This window comes from Typopeltis vanoorti, chromosome 23, assembly GCF_054136105.1.
Source record: "Typopeltis vanoorti isolate ZY-2024b chromosome 23, IOZ_Tvanoo_1.0, whole genome shotgun sequence".
NCBI classification, from domain to species: domain Eukaryota; kingdom Metazoa; phylum Arthropoda; class Arachnida; order Uropygi; family Thelyphonidae; genus Typopeltis; species Typopeltis vanoorti.
Window position 1 is genome coordinate 27188306 of NC_143571.1, and position 14076 is coordinate 27202381.

Consider the following 14076-nt stretch of genomic DNA (forward strand, 5'->3'; position numbering starts at 1 on the left):
ATGCTACACAGGCAGCGCTCATATCATTGCTCAATCTACTTCTCCCTTTCGATTTGATATTATTTAAGGCAGAAAATAGAGTTTCACAAGAGTATGTAGAAAAGAAAATTATTAGAAGAGCTTTAGCTCTAACTACAAAATAAAATAGAAATAGTCTAAACTAAAATATAATTCTTTCAATGAACCGAAACCTATCTTCGCCTTAACTGAGAGCGATCTTACACGATTTATCGCATCAAGTGTGTCAATGCTGACACGCGTGTCATAGGTTTGCCACCACTGACCTAGATTAACTGTGTTACACTACCCAACTTTGCATCATCAGCAAACAACTAAATATCTCCCTTCAGATTATTTTCTGTATCATTTTTGTACAAATTAAACAGCAATAGTGCAAGCACAGAGCCCTGTAGCACATCACTAGTCACCTGCCTTCTCCTGGATTCTGCTCTTCCACATACTAATTTTTGGTATCTGTCCATCAGCCACCCTCTTATCCACATAACCAGTTTCATATCCATCCCTATTTGTTGCAGTTTAAATAACAGAGTTCCACAAGGTATCCTGTCAAATGCTTTTGACATTCCCTTCATCCAACCCAGCAGTCACTTTATTATAAAAAATTAATAGATTACTAACCATTCACAAATCCATGTTGCCCTTCTCATAGAGTATCATATTCTGATTCACCCAATCCTAAATTCTCATACTGACCAACTTTTCCAGTACTTTTATCCCACTCCTGAGATACTGATTAGCATATAATTAGCTACCACAGACTTAGATCTTCCTTTAAAGTCCTAAGGGAGTGGAAGAAGGGCAAAATTTGGCCAGAGCTACTTAAATTAAACAGCCCAGTCAAAGGCATTGACATTTTCCCTGCAGATTCTTGTAAAATGCAAGTCGATATTCCATCCAATCACACAGCTGTATTTGCATTCAGATTTTGCAATATCCAAATGCCTCCAATTCTTCAGCCTCTGTTCTCACATCTATCTCACATCTGTCATAACAATATCTTCACTTGACTGATATACCCTTGCAAAATAATCACTCAGTAGTTTAATAATTTTGTCTGCCTCCATTATTATCTCTCTACCATCTGCACTCATTAAAGTTATCCATCCATAGTCATTCTTCTTCCTACTAGCTATAATGGAAAAACTCTTTGGGATTTCCTTTCATCTGTTCAGCTAATTTCTTATCATAATCCGAGTTTGCCTTCTTTACAATGCTGGTCACCTTTTGTGCCTAATCTTTGTACTGAGTTAGTCCTCTTTCTCCTTTTTAAGCTATCCACAACATTGTTTTTTTTTTTTTTTTTTTTTTTTTTTTTTTTTTTTTGCAGTTCATGCTTAATGATACTACTCATCCATAACTCCTACAGATTCACTCCTGCTGACTTTATGTGCACATTATGATATTGCTTCGTCCAGATATCCCTTAACTATGTCCCATGCACTGTGAATACCATTCCCTTGCAGATCTTTATGCCATAGTATTGCTTCAAGCTGACTCCAAGTTACCTTGTAGTTCCACATATACTCCTTAACTGGGATTTTCACATGTTTTGCTACCTCCTAAGTGAAGACCACATGATCACTTTCCCCAGTCAGATGCAACATAGCCACAGCTATGGACAGGTCTTCTGATCCTATAACAAGATCTAATCCACTCCAAGTCCTCTCTGTCTCAATCTGATTCAAGTAATTATCTCTCAGTAAGTGTATAAATTCCAGTTCCTTCCTGCCATGTGATATTTTCTCCTTCCAATCTATGTCTCAGAAGTTGAAGTCACCCATAATAATTACCTGACTTGTACTCATATTGATCTGCTGATGCATGTTTTCCACATCATCCTTGGTATGCCCTGGCCTATACAGCAACCGATTTTATATTTTGTCCTACTGGCTGCAATCTCACCCAAGACTGACTCAAAACTGCACAACTGACTCCTACTCTTGTTGACTATAATGTATCTGCTATCATCAGCAGTACCCCACCCCTTGTCTTGTCTACCCTATCCTCTCTGAAAATACTAAATCCATCACTCTCTATTCCTATAACTACATCTGATTTGCTGCTAGCCAAGCCTCACTAAAGCCTATAATTTTGGAGAGGTTGCACTAACCAATGCCAAAACATCCTCCCTCTTGTTCCTGATACTTCTTGCATTAGTAGATAGAAACTGCAGCATCCCTGTAGGCCTCCAACCACCTTTACTCTCTGAATTGACTACCCTATTCAATAATTTTGCTTGAAATACTAGATTCTGCATTTGTCAGTTAATCTCATACCCATTTGGTCTATGGATGCCTTCGCAACTGCCCTAATTTCTTTAGTTTTCCTGACTTTGCACTTCACACTCTCTCAGTGAAAACACTCTCTAGACACCTAACTCTGAATGCATTTAAGTTCAGTCTATCAGCATTGTACAAATTTTTACTTCCATGAAAACTCAGGACATAAGCCCACAAACTCTACATCACTCCTTCTGCACAACCTGCATATGTATTCATTAGCTATCATTTCCCTCCTCAGTTTGCCTCTATCATAGCATTTCAGCAAACTGCAAACTCACACACTTCACCTTCTTGCTCTTTTTTTTTTTTCTGCTTCTTCCAATTACTCTTTCACATCCTCCTTCATACAATGCTTCTCACCTCTCAGGTGATTGGTTCCAGCCAAAACAATTAATCCCTTCACCTTCCCTTTCTGCATGATAATATTAGTAATGCTGTTGGCATTACTAATATTAATTTTTGAACTAGAAAAACAAGATTTTGTGGCACTCTCATACCATAGTCCAATTTCTCTTGGCAATGAATATATAGTATATACACACTTAGTATATACATAGATAGTATATACTTCACAAAATCTCCCATGTCAAACTCCTTGAACAAAAATGTCTTGGCTGCCATTGTTCTCATTTGCATCAGTGCAATGAATACACAGTTTATCTATCATACACAGTATAAATATTAAAAAAAAAAAAAATCAGCTAACGCCTTTTTATTCCCGTATATATATATATATATATAGGGAGTAGATGAGGCCGTTTTTAGCCCTCTCTAACTTTTGGAGACCGAGTGGGCAGTTCAATCTCCACTGGTACCCCATCAGAAATAGCTGGCCCAAGGCTATCACTAATTAAGCGGCATGCAGTGAAGAGTGATGGCTCAACAAGTGCCACCATCTCGTGGTCCCTAACCCCAACATTCATATTTACTGTCTGAAATAATGTGGGTTCTACAGTCGATTTTCTTGAGTTTACGGGACGAAAAACACGAGTTTCCGGGAGAAAAAACCCGCTTGCCCGTGCCAGAGATCGACTAACTCAGGAACTGGTCAAAAAAAGCTTAGAAAAATTTCCTCGAGTCTAGTCGATGACTAGACTCGAGTCTTCCTTCGTGCAGCCAAGCGCCGTGGCGAACGCCACATCCATTGAGCTACACAGGCTCTATACGGTATAAATATATCAAAAATAAATAAACACTCAACTACGCAGTCTCACACACAAGAATACTATAATAGTTAATTATCAAAATATCATTAAATCAATATTAAAACAATGACTTAGCTATAAGCTCACTATCACATGGTCCATTGAGTACATGCCACCTGGCATCCCCTAGGTGACATGGAAAGTTTTAAAAAATCTCCCATGACAGTCCTTGACATTCTAAGGCATTTATTCTGATCTGATATATAGACTTACTATTGACAGTGTCCTTTCTAGCTGTTCACTCTGTGTTGTGGCAGATAGCGTTCTCTCTTTGGATTTCCCCATCAATTCTGAAGTACTCGACAAGAGTATATCCTCTGTACTTTAATCCATATAATAGAATATGTAGAGAACTACAAATATTTAGGACAAATGATCTCCATGCCCAATCGCTTTGATCTTGAAATCCAGTACAGAATTGACAGTGCTTGGAAGACATACTAAGAAATGAAGCATTGAATGAAAGTTTAAATTAAACAGCTTGATCACAGGTGCTTTCACACATCTGGCTAAGATCATTCAACACTGATGAAAATATTTTAAAAGACACTTACATGGCATCTCCATGAAGTCTCATGACAGATCACAGAAGGTTATTTATTCTACATTACATTACACAGTCTACTCCATGAATATGTAGAAAAATTGATATGTAAGTAGTAGAATGATAAACATAATATATCATTTAATGAATAAACTTTCAGTCATATATCATGACCATTATAAGATGCTTAGAAAGAAATAAAGAGAAAATACAATAAAATAAAAATAAGGATAGTGTATAATACAATGTACAGTATTAAATGCACAGGGAAAGCTCAATCTGAAAAATTAGAGTTCAAAGAAAGTACCACACATTATGAGGTTGAAAAAAAAAATAATAAAAATAATCTGGTAGTAAGGAGTATGCAAGATATCATATGAAGGAGAAAAAGACATAAAATTAAAAACTTCAAAATTTTTACAGATTATAGGCCTGATAAATAGAACACTCAATCCAAATATTGTACAAAATGAAACATGCTTGTAAATATACAATATTTTAGCAGTGCCATGTTATTATATTGCAGTGAAATTTGGGCAATAAACAAATAAGATATACAATGAATTAAAACAAGTGAAATGAGATTCATGAAAAGAACTGCAAAATACACATTATTAGACAAAAAAAAAAAAAGGAATGAAGATATTTTAAAAGAACTAAAAATAAAATCAATAGAAGAAAAACTAAACAATTATACATACAAAATTCGATAGAACATTTAAACCGAATAGCCAACACCCGATATCCTAAACAAATAATAAAATATAAACATATTGGAAAAAGAAGGCCAGGTAGACCTCAAAAGAGGATATTAAATGGATAATGAGATCAGAATAGACCAATATGGTCAATATCCATAATTAGCATTATGATGATGATGATGATTATGCACGATAACTTCCCAAAACTGGGAAAGTTTTTGGCAATTGTTGCTATTTACATTTGGTGGATAAATAACAGCTTCATAGCTTTGTTTATATAATCTTTCTAATGTAAAACAAGCTTGGTTTAACATTTTAGCCTCATCCCAATGAACTCTGGATCTAATAGAAATGGCATGATTCACAAGATATGATTTATCTGACTCAGGGAATTAAACATGATCTTGATGCTCTTCTAAATGTAGCTGAACAGATCTACCTGTCAGCCCATAATATAAGAGACAACAAAGAATTCCATATACATTTCAATGGAAAAAGGGAGGCATCTGTTTTTTTTGGAGAAGGTAGGAATGCAGCTAATTTGTGAACTGGATGGAAGGAGAATGGAAGATTTATTTGACAGAGAAGCCTGACAATCTTCCTCTGAACCCAAGACAGACAGTGATTTCAGTGTCATTTTCTTTGAACTCTAATGGTTTACAGCAGAGGTTTTTTGCCATCACACTTCCCTTTAAGTGTAATCTTAATGTAAAGTGTAATCCCCTAAAAATCCAAATACTAAAATGAACACAAAAAAACAATAGAATGAACTTTATTTTTAATGAAGATATTAAAAAAAGTTCAAATTAAACAAAAAATAATTATTTATCATAAACAATTATAAAATAATTATTTATCATAAACAATTATAAAATAATTATATAATTCTGTAAATAATTATATAAAACCATATTACTCACTTGAAACTAGTATTTTGGGAAAGGTGTAACAATGTACAACTGAGATGTGAAGAATCTTTTAGTGGGAAATGCCTGGGAGGTAGGAGGTGCTTTCCAGACCTCACAGTTTGGAAAATCCTGGTTTACAGACTAATTTTTGCTCCTGCATTTAACTTTACACATTCTAACATACACTATTATTATTTTAAATTGTTATTCTATTTCATTTTCTATTTACTTGATATTAAGCATTGATAATGGTAATGAAACATGACCAAAAATTCTCTGTTCATTAAATGGTATATTATTCTCAAAGTAAGCACATTCAATCTTTCATTCATTTTTATTACTGGGCCAAAAATGTATTTTTGCCTGTTAATTTTTCTGTGTTCTCTTTCAGTATGTATGTCTGTTGTTGGAAGAAAAACCCTTACAATCACTGCACAAGACTGGCTGCCTCACCTTCAACTGAAAGAGTGTATATATATAGAGAGAGAGAGTCTTTGTGCTATGACATGAATCAAATCCAAGTACTTTTTCAACTAAAGAGAATGTGTTATTTTGTTTACAAATGGAAGAATGCCTCCTTGTTGCTTGCAAAATTTTTCAGTTCAGAAAGGTTTAAAAAGAAGTCTCTTTAAAACTTCTTTAAATGTTAAACAGGTTTATTTAAATCTATTCCATGATTAGTTAACAAATGAAACTTACTTGCATTTGTTTCTCTTTTTCTGATAACTGTAACTTCAATTTCTCTATTACTGTTTTCATTGAATGACTTGGTCCTTTTGAAGCAAGATCCTTTTGTGTCATCAGCTCAGATTTTAATGTTGAAACATCCCTTTCCATTTTCTTAATTAACACTTCTTTTACTTCCAAATTTTTTTCTGTGGTTTTTAATCTCTCTGTAAATTCTTGTTTAAGCCTGAGGAAATATTAAAACCATGACAGAGAATTACAAGAGAACAATTATTCATATTTATGAAAAAAATAATAAATAAAAAAAAATATACAAACCAGATAATCTTTTTCTTTTTTGTCAAACACACAAACAAAATTTACTGTATGACTTTTATGTATAAATAAACAATCAGAAAATGTGCTTCTACAATATGGTATGTTTAATAGTGAGTTTAAGAGTATATTATACTGATTATTGGAGGTTAAAATATCCAATGTGCAAAAAATTCCTTCCCTTTATTTCTTAGGCTTCTGGCATCAGTATACATGAATTGCAATATTCCCTTTATACCTTCCCATCTTTTAATGACTGCTGTTCATTACCATAGCAATCCTGTCAAAAAGTTAAATTCATCACAAATGAACTTTTTGCAGGTTCATAATCAATTACTAAAGTATAGAGCCAAAAGGCTTCAACCTGGTAAAATTCTCATCTGTCTGAGACAGGTTGAGTTCCCTAATTAGAAGTTTTAGGCAATTTTCTTCAACTGGCTTTCCAGTCTTCTGCTGCATCCCTCTAAGGGTGAGTATTTTTTCTGTCTGCAAATGTGTTTCCTTTCAGTATAGAATGAAACGCTTTCCAACTAAAGGGCTTTGTCTATACTGACTGAGCCATATAGGTCCTTGCATAAGTAACATATTAACATTGGGAATATTATATCCAACCAAACATAGAAAGAAACGCAAAAAAGTTTTGAAATTTATCAGAGCCTACAAGAATATAACCTTCAGCATCAGAGTTGCCTCGGTTTGTGGTTTCACTAATTATAAGACAAAAACTCCGCTCAAGATCACGCATGTTTGCTTCTTTAATATTAGTGCTTGAATTAGGTTTCACTAGCATGACAGCTGTTTTGAATTTTTTCTTCTCATAAGAGACTAGGCAGAAACAAAAGTTCAAAGTTCCCAAGTTCTAAATACTTGTGATATCAGAGAGCATAAAAAATACCTCCTGTTCAATACCATAAAGTATAGAGCCAAAGGCTTCAATTTGGCATAAGATATTGAAATAGAGAATATTATGAATCCAATCTTTTATAGCCAAATATAGAAAGAAAAAAGTTTCAAAATTTACAAGAGAGCTTATGAGAATAAGCTCTTTGGTAAATTTCACTAGCATTGGAGTTGCCTTGGTTTTTGCACTACTTAAAAGACAAAAGATTTGCCCAGGAGCCCATATGTTAACCTTTTATCAGTGCTTAAATTAGGTTTAACCGGCCTGACAGTTCACTGGCTCTATATCATGGTAATGACGAAAACCAACAGTTCTGAAATGGTTGTCAGGCTCAGACCTGTAAAACATAATTCAGCCAGTAAGAAAAGAAGAACATATGTATTGGTAAGCAGCACAAGCTGCAAACCAAGGCAACTCAGATACCAAAGGTTATATTTTAATAAGTTCTCTGGTAAATTTCAAAGCTTTTGTTAAAGTTTCTTTTATATGCTGCTATAAAATATGGATGGATTCATGGATGAATGAAGAATAAAGGAATGTGGAACAGAAAGAGTAAACAAGAGTGGTAACTCACTTGGTAAGGTTAGTAAATGTGCAATGTGAGCAATAATTTGGCCAACGAGGCCAAAAAATGTCTCAAGAAGTTCAATATGTAACAAAAAATTAGCATGAAAGAATGATATTAGCTGGAGAAAATGAATAGTAATGACTTTGGAGGATTAGTGAGATAATAAATGAGTAATTCATAGAGGTATATCATCTTAATACGTGTCTCATCACACAGAACTTGTGTTGAGAAGGGAGGAGAGTCCGATGCTAAGTGAACAGGCAGTACATATAGAATGAATAAACTACATAAGGGAGTTAAACTTGATGATATATCACTGTGTGTTTTGAGGGAATGTTCTAAGAAGTTGACATCTGCCTTGACATATTTTTAAACACGAGTCTTGGGCCAAGTTCAAAAAGAGTAGAAGGAAGGCAAGAGGTACCATTTCATAAGGTAGAGGACTGTAAAATCTCTCGCGATTCATTAAATTAATTAACTCATCGAGTTCGATTTTACAGAGGTTTCCAAACATATACAGGGTGTTCGGGATAAATTTGACAGTTTCGTAAGGAAAAAGAAAATCTTCTTTGTATCTATTAAATTTAATGAATTGACAAAAAAACATTACAGGCAGAGTTAATTACAATACTATCAACAAGATTTACTCAAAATAACCACCATTAGCATCGATCACAGCTTCAATTCTGCTTCGGAACTTCGAACAAGCTGATGCTACAGTCTCCCTGGGAAGGGCCGCAAAAACTGTTTTAATTTTATCCATTAACTGGGCTTTTGTATTACTGGAAGTGCGATTGGTGTCTTTTTCAACTGCGCCCCATACAAAATAATCCATGGGGTTAAGGTCTGGGGAGTTTGGAGGCCAAACATTTGGACTGGTGAAGTCGTAGAAATTTTCAGACAACCATTTTTGACTTTTCCCAGAGGTGTGGCAAGGGGCCGAATCCTGCTGCCATACATACGGCCTACCATTGGCTACCCTTGTTATCCAGGGCTTGACTACAGTTAGCAACTCCACGAACAAAGCCCGAATTCCAATGCCAGGGTTCTTCAACACCTGTTCCTGCAGATTTGCGAGGAATTCTGCTGTACGAACGCAATCAGATCGTCTGCTAGGGATCTTTCTTCTTGCTACATCCTCGTAGTCACCATTGCAAGTCTCTAGTTCATGCCTGATTGTTTTTACTGTATTCAGGGAGCATTGGGCAGCAGTCGTAATATCCTTATTTTGATGGCGGGCACGAATCATCATGATACAAGTTATTCTCTTCCATGATTCAGGTGGGTTCCAGCTATCCATCCTTTCTGACATCTTGTATATGAATGAAGAAGGGTCCAAACTTTTAAATGAAGAGAAGTGTGTGTTAATACATGTAACTTACGGAAAAATATAATTAATTATAAATATGTCAAATTTATCCCGAACACCCTGTATAAAATAAAATTTTGTAATAATTAAATATATATAAATAGTAAAATATTCTGTAAAATGCATAAAATAATTTCCATTAAGTTGTATGTAAGACAGAAAAAAGGGGGATTAACAGAGATTAGAGTGATGACTAAGCAAAAACAAATGTTCACAAAGTCTTGCGAACATAAAAATATGCACCCACGATGGAGACACGCAAGCGGAGGGAGCCGAAGTGACGTCATCATGCTGGCAGGTAATCCTGGAAATTACATCATAGTAAAAAAAAGGATTAGAGAAGATATAAAAGAGGACTGAGACGGACTAGTAGGGTTCTCAATTTTTAGGTTCCAAGTTTTTCCTATCTCAGAGGACGGAGTTCCAGGTGTGGGAGGCAAGACAGTTATCGATGGGACTCCTGTTTGAATGTATGGATGTGTTAGGAGAGTGCTACTACCCACAGTCACAATGGAGACTTCAGCAGTTCCTTTCCAGTTACCGATGAGAAATCGCAGCGGCAGTACCAATGAAAGAATCACTCCAACCTTGTCCAGCAATTCCCAAAGCACCAACCACCACATCGTCCAAGCAATGATCATAACCTATGATGAACACACATCTGAAGTTTTGTTCAATTGTCTGATTTGTGTACGTGAAAGGTTATTGTAAGTAAGCACATTTTGTTAATGTTTATGAATAATACAATTGGAACTAGTATGTATAATGAAGGTGCTTACAAGTATTTGTAAGCACCTTCATTATACATATAGTGAAATATTAAATAATGAGTTATGGTTACAAAAGGGTAAATTGATTGTAAATTTGTACATTTAATGGAAGGAATTAAGTTAAGATGTATCTTAGGGAATAACTACATGCTTATTATAGGTAGGTTAGCATTGTGATGGGATTATGTAATTGTTATGTGTGACAATTACACAATTGTATTGTTGTACCTGCTGTGTACTTGAACAGGTTGAAAGAGACTTCCTCTTCCCTTAGAAGTGTGTATTGTACTTTCTTACTAGCTTAAAATAAAATGTTTTGTTTGTTTAACTATCTTGCTTGATCTATTGCCAATGCACTATCTCTAAAAAACTAGCAAACCTGTGTGCACTTTAGATTGAGAATCGGCATGACTTGCTGTAGGAATTTATATATATTAACTATGATCTTGCTTGTATTCCTTACCTTAAAATCTCAAACTACATTAGCTCAATTAGAATGGTGCAGTTGTTAATCAAAAATAAATTTTTCTAATTGATTAGTGTGAGAATTGGTAACCTGTATGTCGTAGATAGGCTGATAACTTAAAGTCTGCTTACTAGCAGTGGGAACAGGGAATAAGATTAAGTTGGATTAAAAGTGAGATATATGTTAAGAAGATTAAAGTAGCACAGAGTTAGCAAAAACACAAGGTGCTGGTAGCAAAACATGTTATAAGTTTATCCAAGGCACATTTGAATTTAAGATACAAGACAAAAAGACAATAAGTAAGAAAAGTTTCACAATGGTTCAGACAACAACCATAATATATTACAGCCAAGATTCAATCTTGATAGACTCAAATGTGCTATTTTAAGTTGAACTTCTACTCTCTTTGATTGCAATTCATCAGCTAACATCAATAACACTCCTTCCCCCCATTCTTTTTTCACTAACTTCCCCTGAACACATTATACACTTCACATTCTATCCCACTAACTATCATCCTCTGTCAGCCATGTCTCACTAATGCCAACAACCTTTAGTGGATGAACTAACCAATGCCAAAAACTTCTCTTGCTTGTTCCACTATGCTAATGCTTTATACTAACTATCCCATCTAGCTTGTTACCAGTGGTACTAACTTAGGCATATTATACACATTCTTGCACTCAACTGCCCTACTGATGCCTGCATATCCACTCAACAGCCCCCCCCCCCAAAGCTCTAGTTTCCCTGATTCTGCACATTCACTTGGATAAAGGATTAAACTAAATTTATTATTCATTCAACAACTTTTTCCAGTCTTGATTACCTTGATGGACCTGTGTTTCACTCAGGATTTCTCCACGAGTGCAGGTCACAAAGATGCCTCCAACGATCTCGATCCTTCTCTCTTCCATGTTATACCCATAGATTTCATTAGTGGATCTTCCCATCTTGTAGGTGGTCTTCCTGTTTTTCTCTTTATTCTTGGTTGCCAGTTGAGTATTCTATATGTCCATCTGTTATCCCTGAGTCTGGCTATGTGACCTGCCCATCTCATCTTCCTTTCATATACTGCAGTTACCACATCTTTTATGCCTGATCTCTTTCTTAGTTCCGTGTTTCTAACATGTTCCTTTTTGCTGATGTCACAAATCCTGCGTTTTATTGCACGCTGAGTTATTCTGAGAGTTTCTTCTTTTCTTGTCATGTTCCATGTTTCTGATCCATATGTTAGTGATGGAAGAATGTCACTATTAAATAGTTTTGCCTTTGCAGAGATGTCAAGATTTGGATCAGTAAGTGTTTCTTTTAGTCTGTTGAATTATAGCCATGCAGCTTTCTTTCTTTTTGCTAGTTCTTCAGATAAATCATTATTCATTTTTATATTTGTATGTCCTAAGTAATTGTAGGAGTCAACCCGTTCCATAGGGATGCCATCAATACATAGGTGACTGTCACTTGTGTAGATGTTTTTGATCCATTTTGTTTTTTCTAGATTAATGTCTAAACCTATTTTACTGCTGTTCGTGTATATTTTTTAACCCATTTCTTCTAGGTCTTTTGGGTTGTGGGATATCAGTACTAGATCATCGGCAAACATAAGGATTTGTAGTTTTTTACCATCTATGCTTTTAGGTCTATTTTTTTCAGAATGTTTCTAAAGTGCTGGTAAACAGATTTTGGGAGATTACATCGCCTTGACGGACCCCTCTCTTTATATCTATATTTATAGGTTGATCAAATAGGATTATTTGTGTGGTCTGATTTTTGTTAATTTCTTTTATCATGTGGATGTAAGTAGGATCCACATTTATTACCAGTAAAGCACTGATGACTGCATTGTGTTCTATGGTATCAAATGCTTTTTTAAAACCAACAAAGAGGAAACATAGAACAGTGGTGTTCAACCTTTTTTACTACGTGAGCTACTTATCTATAAAAAGTTATTCGGCAATCTACTCTCTTATATAGATCACGTTCCCTTAACCTGATATCTGATTATGCACAAATAAACAACTAAAAAAAAATACACAACTAAAAACTTTATTTGTGTATTTACAAATTTATTTATGACTTTTAATTATCGTATTTGCCGGCGTATAATATGCTTTTTTTTCTTCGAAAATAGGTCTGAAAAACAGGGCGTATCTTATATGCCGATACTCAGTTTCTTATTATTTTCATTTCTGGAAATTTTCTCTGTTCTGAGTTACGTGATTTCTTTATTGCATCCTTGCAGTGTGTGAGAGCATTCCAGTTATGTAGAGCAGTGTTTCTCAAACTTCAGACAGCTGCATTCATATGATTGGTGCAGTATTAACAAAAGATCATGCTACTAAATGACAAAGCCAAGCCGACAGTTGAGTTGAAATGCTAATTCTCTTCAACCGAATTCCTTATATAATATCTGAAACACATTCACTATATATTTCTTCATTTTAACACTTCACTCAAACAAAACCATATGTTGTACCGGCAACATATGGTTTTGCTTGAGTCATACAGCATTTTCTCGGAGGGGGACATGCGATTCATTAGTTAGTGCCATTTTTATCCCAGTTGTCTCTAATTGCACTGTTTGTTGAGAAACATATTGCACAGCCTGCAGATGTACCTTATTCAGTGATACAATAGGAACGTTTTACGATCTCGAACTTCACAGATACATTGAATTTTATTCCATGTGTTAATGATGCATAGCCAAAAATTGCAACAGACCCCCTGAAGACCTTTCACGTGCCCCTGGGGGTACACGTACCACACTTTGAGAAACACTGACGTAGAGTTCGGTGGATGCGCATACACTGTCATCGACGATCACAGCTGTGTCCTGTTCATCATCACGGTGATAAATTTCTACCGTTAAATTTTCTCTAAATTTCTTAGCAAATAATGGCTGAAAAACATTGGCATTGTTACAATATTGAATACAAGCAATGTGTGATTGTGTATGCTAAAGAACATGGAAACAGGGCTGCACAGAGGCATTTCGGACCACCCCAACTGAGAAAATGATAAGAACTTGGTGGAATCAGGAAGAGGATCTAAAAAAAGCAACTTACAGTAAACATAACCTATGAAGTGGAACTGCAAAATGGCCAGAACTTGAGGCAGAACTGAATACAGTACTTGGATTTTAGACCACAGAAAAGCGGGACTTTCAGTGTCTACAAAAATGATTATTCATCAAGCAAAAACGATAGCCACTAACAGAGGGATCGCCAACTTTACTGGATCAACATCATGGTGTTCAAGATTCATAAAGTGAAACCAGCTATGTATGCGAACTAAAACAAAAATATCACAAAAGATACCAGCTGAATATGAAGAAAAAATGAT

At 35.2% G+C, this 14076-nt stretch overlaps 1 protein-coding gene across 1 annotated transcript in view; it reads right to left on the reverse strand.

Annotated features, from left to right (window-relative positions):
* LOC150093710 (centrosomal protein of 290 kDa-like) overlaps positions 1–14076 on the reverse strand; it is a 400621-nt gene that overhangs the window by 330073 nt on the left and 56472 nt on the right. The window contains exon 6 of the mRNA XM_090412504.1: positions 6361–6574. Within this exon, the coding sequence (XP_090268630.1) occupies positions 6361–6574 (214 nt within the window). The remainder of the gene's footprint in view (positions 1–6360; positions 6575–14076) is intronic.